A 22,570-nucleotide genomic window follows, 5' to 3' on the forward strand; every position below is an offset into this window, starting at 1 on the left:
CTGCAAATATGCAGGAGGAACCAGTGAACCAGCTTTGGATTTTTAATCCATTTGTAGGGAAAACCACCGTACTTTCTGAACTTTTTCATTTTTATCAAGCAACCTTTATCGCAGACTGATTAGGTCATTAGTAATTCCAAATGCCTTTACATCTTGACTATGGACAGACTAGCTGGACAGACCTCAACGACCAGGAATCAAATTCTATGAATCAAGGCCTATTGCTTTCATTGTGCATAACATGCTGGCAGGGTTGACTAAAGCTGTACATGTTGCCATGGGAGGTGTGCATGTATACATGCAAGGTGCAGGGAGAGTGTGAGGAAATTAAGTAGAAATATAGCATTTTGACAAATTTGAGTGAAATCTGAAGAAAACTATTGCCCTCAAAGAAATTAAATCAAGAGATTCATCAAGTTCTCGGTTAACCATCTCAAGGCTAGAGCCTACCATTATGCATCTGGCTGTTAGGATCACCAAGAGCAGAAAGCACTAGTCTCACCAGTGGGTAGTTATTCTTGGTGATTCTTTAATCAGAGAAATTAGGTATATTTTATAAGGGTAGGTGCAATAAGGGTAGGTGGAATAGTACCAAATATATTTGTAAGGGGCAAAAGTTAGTGATATTTATTATCCTTTTTTAAAGATTACAAATGATATTGTTGTACATAGATTGTTTATTTGTTTGTTATTTGGTTTTTAGGAGCATTAGCAACTAAGGCCATACTGCTCCGGGATATGCGGTGGCCATTCCCTGACCTTTCCGCATCCTCTGTATTTGGTGGTGACGGGCTCGAACCCCAGTCTAATCAAGAAGCGTGTGCTACGCACTGCTGCTCCTTTCTACCTGGCTACGGAGGCGCTGCCTTGTACATAGATACTAACAATATTGAGTATAAGTGAGGCTTTGTTTAACAGATATGAGGTGATGTTGTAGAGAGAGAGAGAGAGAATAGGAGACAGTTCATGGAATAACAGAAATGTGGTGCAGTTTATAGAGGATGCAGATTTTGAATATGTTGAGTAAAATTTATATGCAGCGCTGGCCACAAGCATGTTCAACCGGTTCTGTCGAACAGGGACCCTCACTCAAAAATATCATCTGCATCTTTTCTGCATTTCTATTGATGAGCCTACCACCATCTTAATTTCTAGTTACCCACATTATCGCCCCTCCAAGAGAGCTTGCTCGAGTCAACTTGAAAATTGCTAGAAGTAGAGCGTATACTTCATTCTTAATGTGTATGTTTTGTTTGATATTTCATTTGTACAGGACCCCAGGACCCACAAGTAATTCTTGAACAAGGCCCCGCAAATTTTGGAACTGGCCCTGTGTATATGGAAGGGATAGACATGTGCAGGAGAAAGGGAGACTTATTCCTTTGGTTGAGAAATGCACAGAATCTAGAACATAACTGTGTAATATTCAGTCAGTCTTGTGCAAAATAAACATTTGGAAATTGGAGAGTAGGGGTATGTTATAGATCAAATGGCTGTGATAAGTAGAATAACAACTGTATAGACAAATGGAAAGGGTGGTCCAGGAAATCAGCAGTACGATATTGCTGTAGATGCTGATGTACTATGTACTATATTGAGGTAAACTCCTCTTACTAATTTACTAATACTATGTAAATAATAAAAACAACAACCAGTAAATTGGAATCCTTTACTTTGGGGAATTTTAGCTTTCCTAGTATTCATTGCAGCTTGTGGGCTAGCAGCCCATTGTGTAACAGAACACTTCTGGATATGCTTACAAGGGAAATTGGTATTTCTGATCTGATTATCAGCAGGGATTCTTCATTTATTAAGAACCTTCAAGTATCGGAACTGCAATGCAGTAGTGAACAGTGACCACCATTTGTAATACAGAACATACTGTTTCATTTGTTTCACTGAATTTATAATACAGTTGGGTCATATCTGACCCCCATCTCATTCTGCTTTAAAACCAAGAAGCAACTGTTTTAATTTTTCAAAAAAAAAAAAAAAAAAAAAAAAATAATAATAAAAAAAAAAAATATATATATATATATATATATATGTACACACACATAATAACAGTAGTAACACCAAATATATACATTTGATAACGAAACTGTCACAAAGCTAAATTGGAAAAATTGAGAGGAAAAAAAATATATATCAAACTGCAACAAGAAAAAATGTGACTGTCATCTTGGTATGTAGAGGTAGAGAAAACAAAGCTTCACACCTTTGTTTTCTCTTTTCAAGTACCATTCATTATTTTTTATTTTTTTTCAATAGTTTAAATGGCTGTCCCAAAGTATAAACACCCCCCACCAGGCTCTATAGACTCATCTGATACCATGATTGTACCTGTTTCAGTGATAGCTTTTAAAATGATCAACAAAAAATGTTGGTATTTATTTCATTATTCTTGTTGCAATTACTGATGATTTTACTGAGCTTGTTTATTTACTTACTACAATACCAGACGTTTCTAACCCCACAACCGACACTCTTGATCTTTTTTCCACAAATAACCCTTCAAAATATATGTCAATGTTAATGGTTCTTCAGGCACTTCAGATCTTTCCACTGGAAAACATTTTTAAAAAAATGTTGGAACCCATTATAATCTTTGATAATGAAACTGTCACATAGCTAAATCGGAAAAATTGAGGGAAAAAAAAATAAATAAATATTTGGTGAAAACAAAATCCCTTCCATTTACCCTTGACTATAATTATTTCTTTCAATAAATCCCATATCAATATGTGCAGTGATCACTGACACCTAAAGATTCCTTAACCTGAAGATTCTTTACACATGATGAATCACTGCTGATAACCAGATCAAGAACGTTGCTTTCCTTTATTACTCTCTTTTGATGTAGAAAGTAGTCATCCAACAAATTGTGGAATGCTTTGTTAATGTATGAGCTGCCACTGCATGAGTTTCAGTTGATTTTTATAAAAATCCCCCATAAGATATTCTGATTTTCTGGGCCACTTTATTAGTCTTTATAGTCATTCTCAGTTTTTCCATTGTTTATGTCACACCAGACTGCGAGTTATACATTATTGGAATAAGTTGCCTACATGGGTGGTAGAGGCTGACAGTTTGGTGAAATTCAAAGGTCATCTGGATAGTATCTTCGGGTCAGGGAAGCACATTAGGATGATAGGTTTAATTTTCTTTTCTTTTATTAATTATTATTATTTATATATATTTTTATTTTTTTTTATCATTGTTCTATTAGGTTTTTTTTTTGGCTGGTGCAGCATAAGCCATAGGCTTTCTTGCAACATGCAGCCATTACTAATACTAATACTAATCATTTGATCAAAATGATTTTGTAAGGATGAAATTCTTTATTCCTCATTCCACCCTAAAATCTCCCTATGGCAACCTTCATTTCCAATAAATGTGCTGAGGCTGTTTAAGATCAAAAAGTAGCCTATCCCAATTGGCTTGTATCCAAAATTTTTTGCTTGCACTAAAGCTCACAACTGTTGTAAAACGGTTATTAATCAATCTGAACATAATTTTGAATAGGTTAAGATTAGAAAACTTGCTACTTGTCCAACTGGTAGTCAAGCTTTCTGTTCCCTTGGCCAGATTTGTTGGTGCAGCTTCTGTCCATCACTATTTCTATCATCCGTGAAAACCTAATGGTTCTGTTGCATATTTGGCTAAAGATAAAGCTGTCTTATTAACATCATACCTTTTTCTAAATGTTGCATTGATATTCCTAGTAAATCACATAAATTACTAAATGCACTTCACTCAGTAATGAATTGAAGTCCTGAGTGAATTGAATTCAAAAGCTGTTGATTTCTGTCGGCTTTTTTTCATAATGAGGCTAAGTTAGTTGGTTTCAGGCAAGGGAGGGTTGCATGGTTTTTCTTTCAGCAAACAGGAAAATAAACCACAGAATACATGCATTTATTTGCAGGTACAATATACTGATGTCTCATAGCCTTAGTAGATTTGGTTCTTAACATGCACACATACTGACTCTCTGTTGAATGCCTTTTCTGAAGAACCTTCCTTTACATATACACTGATGAGCCAAAACATTATGACCACCTACCTAATATGATGTTGGTCCTGCACATGCAGCCGAAACAGCTCGTACCTGGCGAGGCATGGACGCTACAAGATTTCTAAATGTGTCTTGTGGTATCTGGTACCAACACGTAACCAGCAGATCCTTTAACTCCTGTAAGGTCTGTGGTTGAGATGCCACAGATCGGAGTTGCTGATCCAACACAAACCACAGATGCTTAATGGGATTGATGTCTGCAGAATTTTTAGGCTAGGGCAATACCTGGAAGTCTTCCTCATGTTCCACGAACCAGTCTGGAACAATCCGGGCAGTGTGGAATGGCACATTATCCTGCTGAAAGACTGCACTGCCAGAGGGGAAGACCGTTGCCACAAAAGGGTGTACCTGATCAGCAGTGATGTTTAGGTAGGTAGTAGATGTCTCAGAGTGCCCAGCACATGGATGACTGGACCCAGGATATCCCATTAGAACATCGCCCAAAGCATGACACTGCCGCCACTGGCTGGTTTTCATCCCACGGTGCATCCAGGTGCCATCACTTTCCCAAGTAAACGACGCACATGTACCTGGCTGTCCACATGGTGGAACAGGAAACATGATTCATCAGACCAGACAACCTTCTTCCAATCCCTCAAGGTCCAGTTTTGATGCTCGCGTGCCCATTGTAGGCACTGTTGATGGTGAACTGTGGTTGGCATGGGCACTCGGAGCGGCCTGCAGCTATGCAGCCCCATTTTCAGCAGGGTTTGATGTACTGTGTATTGTGACACATTACTCCCATCACCAGCATTCCAATTACCGGCGAGTTGCACCACAGTCGCCCTTCTGTTGCCACGTACCATCCAGGAGAGCCTTCACTCACCTCGGGCATCGATGAGCTGTGGTCGTCCAACACCTTGCCGGCGGTTCGTGGGTTTCCCCTCCTCAGACCACTTTTGGTAGGTACTAACCACGGCTGACTGTGAGCACCCCACCAGCTGTGCGGTTTTGGATATGCTTTGACCCAGTCATCTGGCCATTACAATTTGGCCCGTGTCAAACTCGCTTAAGTCTGCTGCCTTTCCCACCTGAAGAACAAGAGTAACACTGATTAATGGAGCTCAGTATCAGGTGTTTTTTATACCGTGTCCCGATCTGCGCATGCGCCATAGTTCACCTGCAGTTGCTTCAATTTGCATATTGACTCACTGGTCATAATGTTTTGGCTCATCGGTGTATTTCTCAAAATCTATAATATAGAAAAATTCATGTCTATTGTCAAAAAAATTATCTTCTTCCTCAAGCTTTAACCTATACATTGATACTAACTACTATAGGTTCCAATACCTTTTATGTTTGGAGTTTACATTATTAAAAAAAAAATGCCTGAGTTGAAATTTCATATGAGTTAAGATCAGTGTAGTACAAAATTACATATAATGAAGTAGGCACTTTTGAAAGACACTAATTACACTTGATCATTTTTAGCTCCTATTCTGTAGAAATTTTTAAATTTTTGGTCCAATATGGCTGGACGAAAATAAAATGTTTCTAATTTTGTTTTTTTAATTGTGTGATTTATAGGACAGTTATTTATATTTGAGCTAAAATCATTTAAATTAATTTTGAATAAATTAAAATGGTGGAACATTTGCCTGTATGCTGAAATTTGGGGCAACATATCAATCAGTTAATGAGTATACTTTGTTAAATTACATGGCAGTATTTTTTTTTTTTTTTTTTTTTCAGAATTCATGGTTTAATCCTATTTTATTATTAATATTTAAACTTCCAAATAATAGTTCCAAATGTTATTTTTTGTTATATGTGATTTTTCAGCATCTACACAAAGTAATTGTTCAAATCTAGCAGGACTTGCTCATTATCTTCGTCCAAGTATTACTTAAATTGATTGTGCCACATTTGGTAATTAATTTTGTATCGTATAAATTTTTGTTAATACTCACATTAACTGTTAATTTAAACTGCAGGTTTTGCGGGCAGAAGAGAAAGAAGAATATCAAGATGTTAGAGGAATTCATGCAATTCATACTTCTGACAAAAAAACAGTGCTTCAAGAACAATTACAATTAGACTCTGGCGAAATGTGGATCACTGCTCAGGCTTTCAATATTTTGATTTGTAAACAGGTCCAGACTCTCATTAACTTTGGTGCATCTCCCAAATTAAAGGTTGGTTTTTGTTGTGTTGTATTTTGAAATATGCAAGAATTCAATTCATTTCCTTCCCACATATTGTTCATTTTCACATATACACTGATAATGATACATAGATAATGATGACCATTTAGTGTAGAGCTGAGGTTGAAAACCTTTTGGAACTAGTAAGCCAAAATTTTGCATTGTTATAATGCAATATGCACAACTAGAAGATTTAAAAATAAAAGTGTAAGAGTTTATTATTTAGACACGACTGTTAAATTTTATTTGATCTTGTGAATCGATTTTAAGATTATTTTATATGAAGGTAGACAGAAAATATTAAAGTATTGTTCATAATACACATGTGCCATCAGATGCAGGTATCTCTACCCCACTCGCCTTCGTAATTTAGTTGTCATGGCTATCCAAATTCTAGTTGAGTGTTAATTTCCCTTTTACACCCAAAAATATATTAATCTCTATTTTCAAATTGAGTTCCCAACTTTGTTTTTTCTCTACTGCAGGGCTAGGTATCGATAGCCCTAAAAGTTAAATAAATTAAACTAGATGCATTATCTAATTTCTGAAATACAGTAGACCCTTTACTATTTTGAATGGCTAAGTTTGCTTAAAAAAATCATAAATTGCATATTCACAAATGCATAAAACTTGGTTTAATAGAAAAAGTCGTTTAAGTTCTTTCTATTATTAAACTTAAAAGGAGAGGAATTAATTTTTTTAACTGTTAATTTAAACCTGCAGTTTAAATTAACAATTAATCTGCATATTAACAAAGATTTAAAAGGGAGGAACCATAAATATTTAAGAACAATGAAACCCAAAAAAAAAAAAAAAAAAATTTTTTTTTTTTGGTGTTTCTTATGTGTATAATGTGTTAATAAACTATGTAGAAGTGCAGTGTGCCTTTTACCTACTTTTTATGATGATTTTATGGCAATAGGATTCTCTTAGTGATTTTCCAGTAGAAACAAAGAGGTCCTTTTCCCCGTTATACACTGCCTGACCACTATATTAGGATCACCAAGGTTTATTTTATATTTTACACAGAGTTTAATCAGCCTCTTGTAAGATGCTTCCTATAATATGCTTTCTTTCATTTTATAAATATGTAATTTTATTTATTGAATAAATTAACTTTTAAGGTTAATGAAAACACCTTTTTTTTTTTTTTTTTTTTTCCCCTACTTATTTTCTTATTTAGTCAGTTGTACTCCAGCTCTGGTCATCCTATCTTCAGAAATGTGAAATTGCATTTATGGAAAATGAATCAAATAATTGTTGGACACCTCGTTTGGGACTAGTTCCTAGATTTAGGTAAACTGTTTGAAATTCTATTCTTTCATTATTTTTCCATCTATGACATTGATTTCTGATGATATATTAGTGTTGATGTCATTGCTCATATCCTGAAATTGTTGACCCAGGCTATAATAATATTTTAGCCTGGGTCTTTATGTTATTACCAATAAAAATCTGTGAAATGAAGTCAAATAACATTAATATTAATTATTAAGGTTCTTTTATTACTCCTAATTTTTTTAAGAGATGTGAAAGTTGCTCTTGGTGAAAAGGAACTGGGTGTGGAAGGAACAGTTAGCAAATGTAGTAACCTCTGGAAATCATTTGTGTGTGGTGGTGGTAGAAGAGCAGTTGCAACCATTAGCAGCTCTAGCAAGAGGAAGAAAAAACCAAAGGTATGTAATTAAAAAGAATTTTATTTTGGGCATCAGCACGTTTTAATTTTCTGCCATATAGATTACTTTTTGCAGATTTTCATTGTGAATAATATTAGAGTGAATAGTATAGGTATGTTGAGGGTCTGACGGCTCCGGGGAGTTCTCCCATCTCCGCGTATATTCTGTGTATCGAGTGACAGTACCCTGTCTATGCCAGAGGTTTAAAAATAATGTATGGGTCATGTGGTATATAGTTTGTTGTGCCCATTGTTCATCCGGCCTGTTGACTGCTGGGCCCCCAGTGAGACCCGGCATTACCATACCTAGCGATGGGGACGCCGGCCGGGTGTACCAAGAGACTGATTATACTCTAGCAGGTCCTGCCACATACTTTCCCGGGATTTCGGTGACTAGGACCTAAAATAAAGGTTTGAGCTATTGCGGTTGATTTAAGTAAAATTGCATTTAGAAAGCGCTGCGTGGGGTTTTATGTTGAAAGAACTATTTCTAGAGAGCCTAAAGGGTTGGGCAAAATTTGATGTGATTTAAATTTGGACATGTGGGTCAGTCGCTGTATGAGAGAAAGTTATGGGAGGGAGGGTGAAGATGGGGGGATGAAATAGGAAGAAGAGGGGTCGGATAGGAAGGTGATCCCCCCATTTTCAGTGGGGCATGCCCATGCCCCACAAGAGTGAAAATATGGGGAGAAGAGGAGAAGAGCAAATGCTCCCCCCCCCCCCCCCCGGGGAAAAAAACCAGCACAAGGAAATGCAGTTTTGGGTCGCCAGTAGACCATCTGAATCACCCTAAAGTCTTGTCTGTCTGTGGTATGGTGAGTTTTTTTACTTGTTTGACCTCCTGCATTTTTTCTAGTCAGGTTGCCTTTGGTGTATTTCTGTTATTGTTTTCCTTCTAGAAAATAGATCCTGGGCATATTGACTGAGTGCCTTGTAGTCCTCTTGAGTGTCTAACAGTCTGGATGCTTGGTTGTCCAGTATATATTGGATTGCTGTTATTAGGCATAGTCATAGGTCGTCATACAAATTGCACTCAAACAGCGTCTCCAGGATTCCGGGTTGCCACAGGGACAGTCCGCGTTATTTATGATGCCAAGTTGGTGAAGTTTAACTTTAAACGGGCCGTGTCTTGTAAGGTGGAAGGTGTTATTTCGACCAGGGTGAAACCACGCTGGCGCCTTAGGGTATAGCTTGGTGACAGTGGGGAGGAATCTTCTAGTCACTGCACCTTTTTCTGTGTTGCTCCATCTCCTCTGCCAAGGTGGTGGGTGATTCTTCTCTTCTCATAGTTGTGGTCATTAGTGATGTCAGTGGTGGTCATACATTGTAGCCGATGTGTTTCTGGCAAGATGGTAGAGCAGACCACAGTGGGTAGCTTCGAGATCCAGGGGGAGAACTCGTGCCAGGACTTGGAGGGCAGCCGTGCTAGTCGTTCTAGTTGCTCTCGACGTGGTGAGGTTGGTCCTCTGAATGGTTTTGAGGATCCGTTTATTCACTTCTAGTCCCGCCCTCGTGTACCAGACAGGGGAGTCATATGTGATGGCAGGGATGAAGAGAGCTTTGTAGTAGAGAGATAGGGTAGTACGTCTGAGTTCCCAGTCCCTGCGAGTGACTCCAGCGATGAGGGCCGCGTATCTTCTTATCTTTTGTTTAATATATTCTAGGTGTGGCTTGAAATTTAATTTTCTGTCCAGGATTATTCGTAGGTATTTAATCTGTTCGCACAGCTTAACTGTTTTGTTCTCAATCTTAATTTGTGGTGGTCTCCTTAAGTCTAGCATACCTTTTAGCAGCACCGATTTTGTCTAGTCGGGTGCTAGTTTGAGCAAGTGTAGCTTCGTCCAATCTAGCAGCTTTTGCAGGGCATCATTTGCTTGCATTTGTAGGGAGGATCTGCTGTCAGTCCCGATGGTCAAGACCAAGTCATCTGCATAGGCCTGGGCCTCCATACCACCCAGATCCATGGTGAGGAATTCGTCTAAGACAAAGTTCCACAGGAGCGGCCCCAGGACTGGGCGACTGAGGCATTGATATGGTGTTGTAACTTGCACTGCTCTATCAGCCAGGTAATCCTTTGTGCAATTATAAAGATTCGATGGAAATTTGGCAGCTCTGAGTCTAGCCAAGATGCTTGGCCACCAGAGGGTGATGAACGCCCTGGCGAAATCCACTGTGATGACGAGGAAGTATTTCCTTTGACAATGGGTGAGAGAGGAGGTTCTGCGTTGCTTCGATTGTGGATTTGCCAAGAGTAAATCCGTATTGCTTTGTCATGTTAGGATTTACTTCATTATAATGCCTTGTGATTCTGGTATGTAGCAGCCTTTCAAATATTTTACTAAGGGTTGGTAGCAGGGCTATGGGTCTGTAGGAACTAGGTGTTTCTGGTGGCCTTGTTGGGTTTTTTAGGAGTAGTTTTAAATTTGCCTTTTTCCACTGTAGTGGAAATTTACCTGCTTCCAGGCAGCAATCGAATAGTTTTAGCAGTAATTCCGGTATATGTTCCGTTGCTTCTTTTTGCCATCTCTGGCTCAATTAGGTCCAGTCCAGGGCATTTCTTATTTTTTGCACGGCTTGCTGCATCCTGAATTTCTTCTAAGGTGAAGGGGGATTCTATTTGGTCATTATTATAGCAATTGTTTGCTTTGCAGATAGCCTGCTGCTCATCTGTTAGTGTTGGCAGCTCCTGAAGGATGTTGTCCAGTATGTTCCCAATTGACTCCTCCCAGGTTATGGTTAAGTTTCCTTGTGCTGTTTTGGTGTCACGACTTCCTTCCCCCCTGGGGAGTTTGTGAGTGGTAATTTTGTATACCAACCCCCAGGGGTTGCTGTTCCCTGACCCTTGTACCAACCTCTCCCATGATTCTCTTTCCTTTTTCTTTATCTGTTCAGTATAATAATTTCTAGTGATTCTATATTGGTTCCTGAGTTCAGTGACTTTTTGTTGTGGCCAATTCTTCCTAGCCCTCTGAAATTGTTTCCTTCTGTGCTGTACTAACTTCCTCATTCATGTGAGCTCTGGAGTCCACCAGGGCGTGGCCCCTGCAGTGGGGATTCTTCTCTTCATGGCTTTCTCTGCTGCTTCTGTTATTATTTTTGTTAAATCCTTCTGGAGTCGTTCCGAGTTTTCGTTCCCGCATTCCTGCTCCCTCAGTGTGTGCAGGTATTGCTGGCCTGCTGTGTGTAGAGTCTCTCGGAAGGTGTCCCAGTTTGCCTTGCTGAGGGCGAATCTGTTTGTACGATGGTCCGAGGTCGTCCAGGCATTTCTAGCCGTCCAATCTGTGATGTGGGTGTCTGTTTCTTGTGGCTAATGTTATGTCAATCTGTTTCCCATAAGGTGTTGCAGAAGGTCAGGAGGCAGAAGGATTGGTTTTTAACAACAAATATGGAGTTGGCCAGGTGCTCCTCGAGCCTTTGCCCAGTCGTTGAGCCTCTTCTTTCGGGCATGGCACTGTGCCAGAGGGGGGTACCTGCAGTTGACGTCTGCCCCCACTAGTATCTTGTGTCCGCTTAGTGCAGTTTGAAGATTCTCCAGGTATGTTATCGCGTAGTCGATTTCTGCCCCTGGCCTGCAGTATAGAGCAACCACATAAAGACTTCCCAGGGAGGTGACCAGATGGGCACATGCTGCCCAGGGAGTGCAGAATTGTGGGATTTTTGTGACTGTGATATGGGGGTTCCTGATTATCACAGTTGCCCATGGGGTTTCATCTGTGTACTGCACAATTTGTATTTAATAGGATTTCCCCGTACTTGCTTTTGGTGCATGTACGGTTCCAATATTATGAAGATGTCATCATTTTCATCGTCAGCTTTTAGTCGGACTTGCTCCACCACCGACCTGGTACGCTGTGCATTGAGCTGGTGGAATGTGAGAATGCTGGAGTTGAATTGTTTATGGTGTATGGTCATAATCTATTCTCTGTTGGTAGGAACTCTTGATTTTTTGGTATGTCGGACACCCAGTATTGCGGATGGAGTGTGAGTGCTCCAGTTTCAGACTCTTACAGTTTGTGCAGGTTGGTAGGTCGGTTTTGTTGGGGCAGGTATTATACTCATGCCCTTTGCTAGAGCAGTGGCTGCAGGTCAGCTCTCTTTGTGTGCAAGTATGGGTGGTGTGGCCATATCTGCAGCAGCGAAAGCACTTGGGAATGGGTATATGTTCCCGATATCTCAGGCTGCTCCATTCTATATAAATTCTGTTTTGGGTGCTTAAGATTTGCCAAGCAGATGGCACCAGTTCCACCGTCCAATTTACTCCCATCCCATTCTTTGCTTTTATTTTGAACTTTGGAAAAATCAGCTCAGAGGGTTTCAGCTCTGGGGAGTGGCTCTGTAAGTTCTTTCTATAAATCTCATTGGTTAATTGCTGCGGATCCATGTCATACTCTACATCGAATATTAGTATAGTTGGGCCTTTCTTTTTCGGTAATTCTGCCTTTAGCCCTAATGTGATTATTTTCTCATTTGCTTTTATTTCTTCTATCTCCTTCTCGCTCGCTCTCAGTCTCGATCAAGATCCCTGGGTTTCTGGTTTTGCGGATAGACTTTATCCTGGTGTTTTGAAAGTCTTCCTTCATATTATCTATGACTTTTTGTTTGTTTGCTCACTGGATTGATTGCTGTCCCCGGTAGTCTCAGTATCACTATATTTGGAGTTTTTGTGAGTACTTTCTTCTTTTGCACTTGTTATTTGCTGGTTTTTTCCCTCTCATTTGGGGTGTGCCTCAGTGCTTGGGCATATGATGGGGCACGCTGTAGCATTTGTTTGCCACCATCAGCATCTTTATATGCTTCTAGGGCTGGAAGCACCCTCTGGTGCTCCACACTTGTTTGCAGGAGGATTGTTTCTAATTTAGTCCATTGAAGTACTATGTCCGCTCGTAAGGTTGAAGAAATCCTGCTACTGTTATCTTTCATTATGTTTTCTAGAGTGGCTCGCAGGGTGAGCACTTGCTCAAGGACTGTTCCCTGTGGCAACGCAAGATCCAGGGGTAGATTTTTTCCCCTTGTTTTTGCTCTTCTGTGTTTTTGCTTGGTTCCTGTCGATCTCTTGCTTCACTATTGCTCCTCATTTCCTGCTCCGGTTTTTCAGTATTGTACCTCTTGTTTCTCCTCTTGCAGGTGGCGTCTTGTCTGGTTTCGTCCTGTTCTTCTGGTTTGTCCAGGTTGGATTTCACTGCTTGCTTGTTGGTAGATGTCTGGGAACCCTCTGGCTGGCCTTGTTGACTGTCTGGCATCCCCTCCAGGCCTTGTTTTCCCATACCCAGAATTGGATAATGGTGCCAAGATAATTTTTTGCAGCAGGATAAAATCTGAGGGATGAAAGATTCTGGAGGGCAGTTGCTGAGTTGCTTTGCTGCTGGGGTGCAATGTTTAGTTCAGAGTCTCGGAGTTTTACGAGTGGGAAGGGGGAAGTCTTAATCCCTAGATATCAAGAATACCGGATGATTTGGTTCCTGGGGAGCCATTGGGAGCACGGCACTGCATATTATTATATATATATATATATATGTTCTCAATATCTTAAATGTAATAAAAAATAATAACTTCTATTTATCATATTTTAAATCAAATAAATTTAGTACCAATAAATATTCTGGATATAGAAGACTTGAGGTATGTAGCTACCAGGGCTCCCACTCACAAATTTTAAAAAAACTTAGATTGCAACTTAAATAAACCCAAAAAAAACCTAGTTTTCATCATATAGTATAGCAACACAAATAAGATAAAACTTACCATGCAAAAATATCTTTTATTTAATTGTAATCAGAATTTTCATCCCATTCAGTTCCCTCCACATTTATTTTTTGAAGTTCTTTCATTTTTTCCAAACGTTCTTCGTATGTTTTATGACAAGTTCCTTGTATGACTTCTTTTACCAATTCTGATTTAGGTTTCCATGTATAGCAATTTTGATTAGATCTATTTATCGCCTGTTTTGCTATTAGTCGATTTTTCACAGTTTCTGGTTTAAGGGAGTTTGTGGCTTTTGTTTTTATATGGTTTACTTGGGAGAAGATTCTTTCTACGCTTGCCGAAGAGTGAGGGAAAATAGTTAGACTGGTCATAAAGTTAGATAAAATCTCATATTTAGAATTATTAAAGCCATCTTTTACATTACGTAACATATACCAAAACTCAGGGATGGTTTTGTAAGAGAAATCTAAATCTTGATTTAAACGAAATGATCTCCATTCATCATCTAGAAGATCTAGTTTGTCTTCAGAAACAAGGTGAGGGAACTGCACATTGCTAAATGGAAAATTGGGGATGGCGAATTGGCACGATCATGTATCACTGCTGGGTCAAGAACATTGAGACTGGCGATAATTCCATCATCATTTAGAGGAAATCTTTTTCTGATTTCCATACAAAGTTCAACAAGAAATTTTAAACAATCATTTTTAAACCTGCTTTCACTGTCACCAAGTGGTGTTGAATTTAATAAGGCCATACAACGGCCTCCCAAATATATTTTATTCAGAGGCTTATGATTTATTGCATTGCTTGGATCAATTTCAACCAGCTTGCACGAAGTAATGACTTCTTCTTTTATAAAAAAACTAAGAATATTTTTATACTCAATTGAAACCATTGAATGAAGTAAGTGCAATCTGAAATGTTCAGATTGAAATTCAATATTCAGGCAGTTTATTTTCTCCAGTACATATCCTAAAAACAACAACATATGCTTAGTTCCTTTGGTGATCATAGTATTGTAAATATTCCCTGCACCATCGATTTTGTCAATTTTTGATTGAGACTGAAAATAAAGAACTAACGCATCCCACTGCTCAATAATAATTTTTATTACATTGCCATGGGATAACCAACATGTTTGTGCTAATTTGGGGATTTTATGCTTAGCAGTATCTACAACGTCTTGAATCATTTTGAACTCGTTTAATCTTTTACTACTACGGGAAAAATAACAAGAGATATCTTTTATAAATATTTCTAGATATGATGGTAGTACCTTGACTGAATGACTAGCACATAATGCAAAAGAATGACAAACACATCCCATTATAAATACTGATGGTACATCCTTTTTTAGCAATGACTGGAACCCACTCTTAGTGGCACAATTATCACTTCTAAAGCCAACGAGATTACTTATTTGAATGTTTTTTTCTATGAAAAGATCTTTTACAGCTTGATAAAGCCCTTCTGAAGTACCATTTTCGACACAAACAGTGTCAAGTAACACATCTACAACATCAAGTTTTTGAATATCAAAATATCTAACAACTACAGCTAGAACTTGCGATAAAGATAAATCTGTACTTTCATCTATTATCATTGAAAACTTGTTGTTTCTACATATGTTAGAAATGTATATTTTTTCATGATAGGCTATGCCATCTTGTATAAGATAAGATAAGAGACTTTAGTCGCCTTCATCTGAACTTGTTTTGCAATATTGCTATCATGAAATGCTTTCTTACATGCTTCTATAAGGTGATCACATTGTGCAAATGGAATATTATTCTCAGAAATGAGTGCAGCAATTGTTAACTCTGCCTTTGCTACTTCTTCATTCTCCGTAGGTTTACGTTTTGTGAAGAACGTGTCTAACGTTGAACTTGTCTTAGCAATATTTGCACTTTTTTTATGTTTAACTGTATTTTTATTTTTATTTTTTCAACCAATCCTTTAATTCCGGATCTTCTAACCATTCATTTCTAAAATTTTGAGTATACCACCGTTTACTCATCTTTCTCTGTGGAGAACAAGTTTCAGACATTGTGGGCATGGCTAATTAGCAGTTATCTTATTTAAAATGTTCTATAAAATAAAAAATAAATCACTAATCCATTAACATAAAATAGAAATAGCCACTACAATTTAAATTTATTATATCGCTGTATGTAGTACATGCATAAATGTAAAAATCACACCAAATAATGCAATAATATCACGAAAGACTGTGCAGTAAAGACCGCCTTCCGCCTGCTCAATAGGCTGCGCATACATGTTAGTAACACGAACATGTATGCTTACATGTATGAACATGTAAGCATAATTTCATAGTGTAGAACTCTGCGAAAACTTTGAAATCCTTTTACATTTGTAGTATTTTGTACAAGCACTTGAGATATTACAAATTATGATCAGTATTGTTAGAATATAAAATTAAGAAAATTGTAAACTGTTATTAAATGTATTAAATTTTATTGTATTTACAAGAAATAAAAATAAATTTTGACTTAAAATTAAAAATTACCAAAAAAACCCAGATAATGAGATATTTTTGTGAAAAAAACCTATCAACCCAGATGACAATCAAAAAACCCAGATCTGGGTGGAAAAACCCAGCAGTGGGAGCCCTGGTAGCTACCAACTCACACTAACGGTCACTCAAACAGGGCTTGACCGCGTGGTGTACACTGAGAACAAAGGCCTTTGTTTATTAAGCAGCATACTAAAGTCAGACAAGGAAAGATAGCAAAATATCCAAAATTCATCATGAAAGTTATATGTGGCTGTAGAATTGTTCAGTTACTGTTCCTGATAATTATTATCATCAATATTTAGGCAATATTTGTGGTACTATTAACTTTAACAAAATTGACAATATAACAATATACAATGCAAAATCACATTGTGACCCAGCGAGATCAACGCTAATAAAAATGACCATAACTTTCGATTACCTTGGCTGATCTTCACGAAGTTGATGTACATGGACACACCTTGAGAAGAGGAACTTGATGGACACAAAATAAATCAAAATGTGACACTTAAACCAATAAACGGCACACAAATAATGGAGCACCAAAACTATGCGTGTGGCCAGTACTTGGTCAGCACCCTCTGGTTTCAAGTGAATAGTATTTGGTATGTTGAGGGTCTAGCGGCTCCTGGGATTTCTCCCATCTCTGTGGTGTTCTCTGCATCGAGTGACAGTACCCTGTCAAGCCAGAGATTTAAAGTGTGTGTGGATCGTGTATAGTGTAGTCTGTTATGTCCATTGTTCATCTGACTTATTGGCCATTGGGCCCCTGATGGGACCCGATGTTGCCCATACTGCGCCACATGGAGACTAGCTAGGTGTTACCAGTAAGGAATCAATACTCTGGCAGGTCCTGTCACCTACTTTCCTCAGATTTCAGTGGCTAGGACCTATAAAAAAAAAATTAGAACAAAAAGAATAGTAATAAGCTCTTGGATTTTGCATACAGGTGACCCCCGCTTAACGCTGATAATTCGTTCCGGAAAAACAGAGCGCTAAGTGAATCTGCACTAAGTGAGCGCTGCATTCCCTTAAGGTAACATATGTATTTGTGAGTTGCGGTCGGTGCCATAGGATATTTCCTAATCAATAATAAATTTAGTGAAAAGATGCACAAATGTCGGTCAATATATTTAATATTCAAATATTCGTACATATAAAATATTCTGCATTATATACATATATAATTATGTGGTAACTACTTACGCATCAAAATTAAACTTTAATTCCAATTAAAATCATGAATTTAATTGATCTAAATTGATTTTAATTGATTTAATTTAATTGATGAATTTAATCATGAAAAATGTGTCGATTTTGGGTTGTACTTTGGCCCTCTTCCAGGTAAGCTAAAAGGTGTTTTAATTTTAAATCTCCTGCAGCGTTACCACTCAACAATAAAGTCAACAGATCTTTTGCCGCTTTCAAACCTGGCATGTTTTTTTTCTTCTTTCAATATGAAACTTCTTTTAGGCATTTGTTTCCAAAAAAATCCTGCTTCATCTATGTTAAAAACTTGTTGAGAAGTATAACACATAATATTCCTCTTCAATAATTTTAACAAGTTCTTTTTTGAAAGTTTCAGCTCCTTGATCTGCACTTGCGGCTTCTGCCTTGATTTTAAATCTATTCAACCAGCCTTTACTAGTTTTAAATGGTTCCATATTTTATTTATTTTTTTTTAGGTGAGTTTTCTTCAGATCATCATATAGGCTAATCTCTCTCTCTCTCTCTCTCTCTCTCTTTTTTTTATAATATTTAACTTAACTGAATTCTGCATTGGATATTATCTTCAATAAAATTAGATAAAGTCTCTCCATTTCAATCCTGATAGCCGTCGTAACCCTAGTTGCTTGCAGTGGAACAGGTGTCTTTCCTGCTGCTAAAATTAATTCTTTATTTTTTATAATTGTTCTTACAGTTAAACTTGTCAGTCCTAAATTATGGCACACATCTGCTTGTCGTTGACCGGAATCGATTTGCTTCAAAACTTCTAATTTAATTTTCAAATTCAGTCTTTTTCTTACATTTATAGTGTTCATACTGCGTTCAGACGTTGTTGCTTTCTCATTCTTATCCACCATTATTAACTCTTCGAAAATTTAACTGCGTTGGTTGCATTTAATTATGATACAAGTTCGAGTAAACTATCCGTTACGCACAATGTCTAATACTGTACTGAGTGATGACTAGACTTCAGATAAATTCATATAATGCAAATATTACAAGCAGTATACTTGATCATTTTTTAAAATGTTGATCTTGGAACTCTGCAAAATAATTTGTACTGCAATTAAATTAGCATGCAAGAAAATTTCACTGAGCGTGGGAAAATTTCTCAAGTCGTCGTGGAAAATGTTATTAATGCTGTTTTGCTATTCATTTTCAAGCTATCGACTCCATCAAATGAAACAATTTTGTTAAATATGCCAAAAATGCATCTGTAAAAGAGCGTTATAGTGATTTGTAACAGCGTTATAGTCAGATATGGATTATAATATAAGAACAGTGTTATAGCGAATCAGCGTAAAGTGAACCGCTTTATAACGAGGGCCTGCTGTATATATATTTATTTCCGGGACTGGGGTAAAATAGTGAAAAGCTGTAGTGTTAACCGTAACTTCTTTTTTTCATCCAGTGTGATTGTGCACATATATACATTGATTGGTTGTATTCTGTGTACTTATGTTATTTATGATTTTTTTTTTTTTTTTTTTTTGTTTTTGGTAGTTGTTGGCGCATCGGCTTCTGTGGCCATAATGCACCTCCCAAGGTTTATGCAGTACTTTGATCCAAGCCCGAGGCGGGATTTGAACCCGCGACCTTTGGGTTGCTAGGCAGGTGCTTTACCCACCTGGCTAGCCCGGTCGGCTGTTATTTATGAATAATTGTGAATGAGTAGTTACCATTGTCAGTGCTGTGCTGTGGTCCCTAGTGTCAGTCTATATGTGAGCATGACAGAAAGGGCCACATGTAATTAAAGAGTGTGAAATTTGTTCTGAGTATACAGTTATACTAAGAATTTGCACGTGTCCAGACTTAACCTTGAGTACAAGTTCATAAGGTAGTTATATAATTGATTTAGTGAGTCTGGTGGTATAAACAAATTTAAGTTAATGCCTGGCCTGTGAGGTGTAACAAAGGTGTTTGACTCTGCAAAATATTTTGTAGTCCGAGCCACTAACTTAAACATCTGGATTGAACATTTCCAAAACATCTGAGTATGATGTACTTCGCAAGTAGTTGTTACTTTAGGCCTATAAATATTATGTAAGTCTTTCATGTTACTAATATAACAGTAGTGAATACATTGTAGCATGCACAGCAAGCGAATTGTAAAGCCATTCCAAATTTCATTGAAATAAGATTATTTTGAGATTTAGCTGCTTTCTATTTGTCGTACATGTTGCATAGACTATCCATATATGTTATTTTATAACTGAAGCAATGGATGTTATGTTTGTTGTCATGTACTGATTGGATGAATGAATGATGTGCAGAAAATTTATTAATTAATGCATAAATGCATATTTATGCATTAATTAATGCATAATTTATTAATGCATAAAAGTTGTTGCCCCCCCCCCCATTATGAACAGTGAATTATTGCTGTTTGCTTATGCATCTGAAAAGTAATGCACTGTATAAGTTAAATGCACTGTATAAGGTAAATTATGGCGTCTCTGGGGAGACGCCATAATTTACCATGGGTGTCGTGGATGATGTAATAGTTTATGTAAGATTTCCATGGCAAATGTTAAAAATGTATTAAGAATGATTTTTTTTTTTTTTCTATTAGATATCGACTACTATTTTTTCTGTATTATTAATGTAAATAATTTTAGAAAATATGTGGGGTATTTTTGATGAAGAGAACGCATTGTGTTCCCTGGCCGTATTCATGGGATCTGGTTACTACGAGCGATTGGTTTGAGTATTTTCGCACATTGTTTGACTTGCATGAGTCTGAACGAGGCGACACCAGAAATCTGCTTGTGGTAACTGCATATTCAGAGTACAATCAACCATTTGGTCTAAGTGTATATGTATTTCGAATCACATACGAACATCAACATTTTATATATGGTGAGTTACTGGTAGTGCAGTTTATATTAGACTAATGTTGTGTATATGTTAAAAGTAACTATATTAAAAAAACAAACAAACTATAGTGTTATGTCACATCATTTTTTTGTGTTTTTCAGTGTATTATTTTTTTTATAGTTGACCTGGCAGAAAAATTTTTTAATATGAATAAAAAAGGCAAGCACAAACATCACATTAATGTATTTTAAGAATAAAATAAGATCCTGATTATTAGTTCATGTATTAATAATTATTGTATTAACATATTAAAAATAAGAAATTGCACAATTATAGATGTTTTACTTCAAGGGCCAGAAAGGTTGAGAACCTCTGCCTTATTTCATTCAAATAAATTTAAAAGTGTAAAATCCTACAATTATCTTTGGTGCCCAGTATGAAGATAAAAGAATTTCTTAGACAAGGAAATTCGAGCTATCTTCATATTATCTTATTCTGTTTATTAGCTTCAGTTATATATCGAATGAGGAAAAACATGGTTAATTTTGAAGTTCAAGGAACCAAAATATATCTGTTTTAAATTAAACAAGTGTGAAGTATCTGTACAAGTCCAGAATGCAATATTAATTGATAAAGAGAAATTTTTAGTCAGATACTCTTATTGATGCTGTAGAATTTTTCACACAATTCTCATTTAAAATGTTAATAATCTTTTAGTTTACTTGTGGTAGATATTTTGTGAATAGCTGGTTCACATGTCAGTTTAGTCAATATGAGGAAGATAACAATTGTGCTATGGAGATATTCACTAAATTTCTTGCAAGTGATAAGATTACTAAATTTTGTTTTTGTCACCATTATTGTTAGTGTATACAGCCTTTTACCTTAAGTTAAAATAAGCATTATGCTCAGAATAATCACCTGAGAGGGCATAAATTCAAATTGAGGAAAGACAAATGTAGGATAGATCCTTTGTTGTGGAAGTTGATAGCCTAAATAAATTTAAGGCTGAGCTGGACGGGTATTTGGAACGAACAGAGGGGTGAAATGGGAGCAGTTTTTTTTTTTTTTTTTGGTTGATGCTGCATAAGCTTGCTTTCTTGCATCATATGCCTCTACTAATGCTAATGAGAGAGAGAGAGAGAGAGACTGACACAAATTGAAGGCTTTCATTTTTGTACATCTATCATATTGCTCATTCATTCCTCAAATCAGTGTCTAGTAACAAATATAATATCCGGGTGTTTCAGCTGCAATATACAGTATATGATGGATAGCCTGTATGATAATAAGTATGAAAGAAAGAAATAATAATTGCTGGATTTTGTTTTGATTGGTCTGATTTTAATGAAATCTTGGGAAGGCTTGACAAATTGTCCTAAAAGAGCTAAACATAAAATTTCACAAATATTCATATACTGATTTGTGTTAATACATGCAGACAGACAAAGATCTGTTGGTCCACGAGAAATATTGCCATATTTCTCTTGGGCCAATTTTAATGAAATTTGGGATGACTCAACAAGTCTCTTTAACAAAGCTAAATATAAAATTTCACTAAAATCCATCCATATAAGTCAAGTTTTTAAATGCTAATGGATGGATAAAGAAATAATAAATAAATAAAGTTCTGGTAAATGCACTCTCCTTTCTGATGTTGTAGAAAAGAGTATTTATAAAACTGATGGGCTATCTCAACTGTAAAGCCTGACTGTTCTATATAAATGTTTGAATGGTTCCCCACTTATTGTACACAGTCTCAGAAATATTAGTTTATGGGACTGTGTACAGTAAATGACAGTTCCTTGTAAAAGAAAAGATTAGAATATTTTATCTCAAAATTATGTACATTTTCCATCTCCACACATATCTACTTATGAAAATTAACTTTAAACTTTAAAATAACTGTTTAACTAAATATGGTGGCTGTCAGTTACTTAATGTTAAGGTAATCCTCTTATAAAAATTGCATAAGCATACTGAGATCAAAATTTTGTATTATAATGTGTCTATGAAGCCTTTTTCACTTAGTTTTTACAGAAGAAAATCTTTATATGTTATCTTTAGCTTTATATTACATGATACTCTTAAATTTCATCAGTCCCTTTCTTTTTTTTTTATTTTCCTTAGAAGTCAGTTTATTTTAGAAAATAACACAGTGGCCCACCAGTAGCACATTCTTTAAGCTTGTGTAATAAATCTTCTCTCTCGAATTAGGAATACATAAAATGAGAGGATGTACAATAAACACAATCCTGTCAGAAGTCTTCCTTTCACGCTAGAAACTTAAACATGTATTTATCCAAATAAAAAAGTAAGATCCTGAGATATTCTTTCAGCATACTTATTTGTAGTATTTACAGTTTTCTAAAACATGCACAGATATTTTC

General features: G+C 36.7%; 1 protein-coding gene across 1 annotated transcript in view; it reads left to right on the forward strand.

Moving 5' to 3' along the window:
- Window positions 1-22,570, forward strand: part of LOC150087273 (TATA box-binding protein-associated factor RNA polymerase I subunit B-like) — a 225,439-nt gene that overhangs the window by 22,621 nt on the left and 180,248 nt on the right. Inside the window, exons 3-5 of the mRNA XM_090372433.1 lie at window positions 6,010-6,210; window positions 7,403-7,515; window positions 7,745-7,895. Of these exons, the coding sequence (XP_090228559.1) occupies window positions 6,010-6,210; window positions 7,403-7,515; window positions 7,745-7,895 (465 nt within the window). The remainder of the gene's footprint in view (window positions 1-6,009; window positions 6,211-7,402; window positions 7,516-7,744; window positions 7,896-22,570) is intronic.

The sequence above is a fragment of the Mastigoproctus giganteus genome, chromosome 4, assembly GCF_048544385.1.
Source record: "Mastigoproctus giganteus isolate SK-2022 chromosome 4, ASM4854438v1, whole genome shotgun sequence".
NCBI lineage: Eukaryota > Metazoa > Arthropoda > Arachnida > Uropygi > Thelyphonidae > Mastigoproctus > Mastigoproctus giganteus.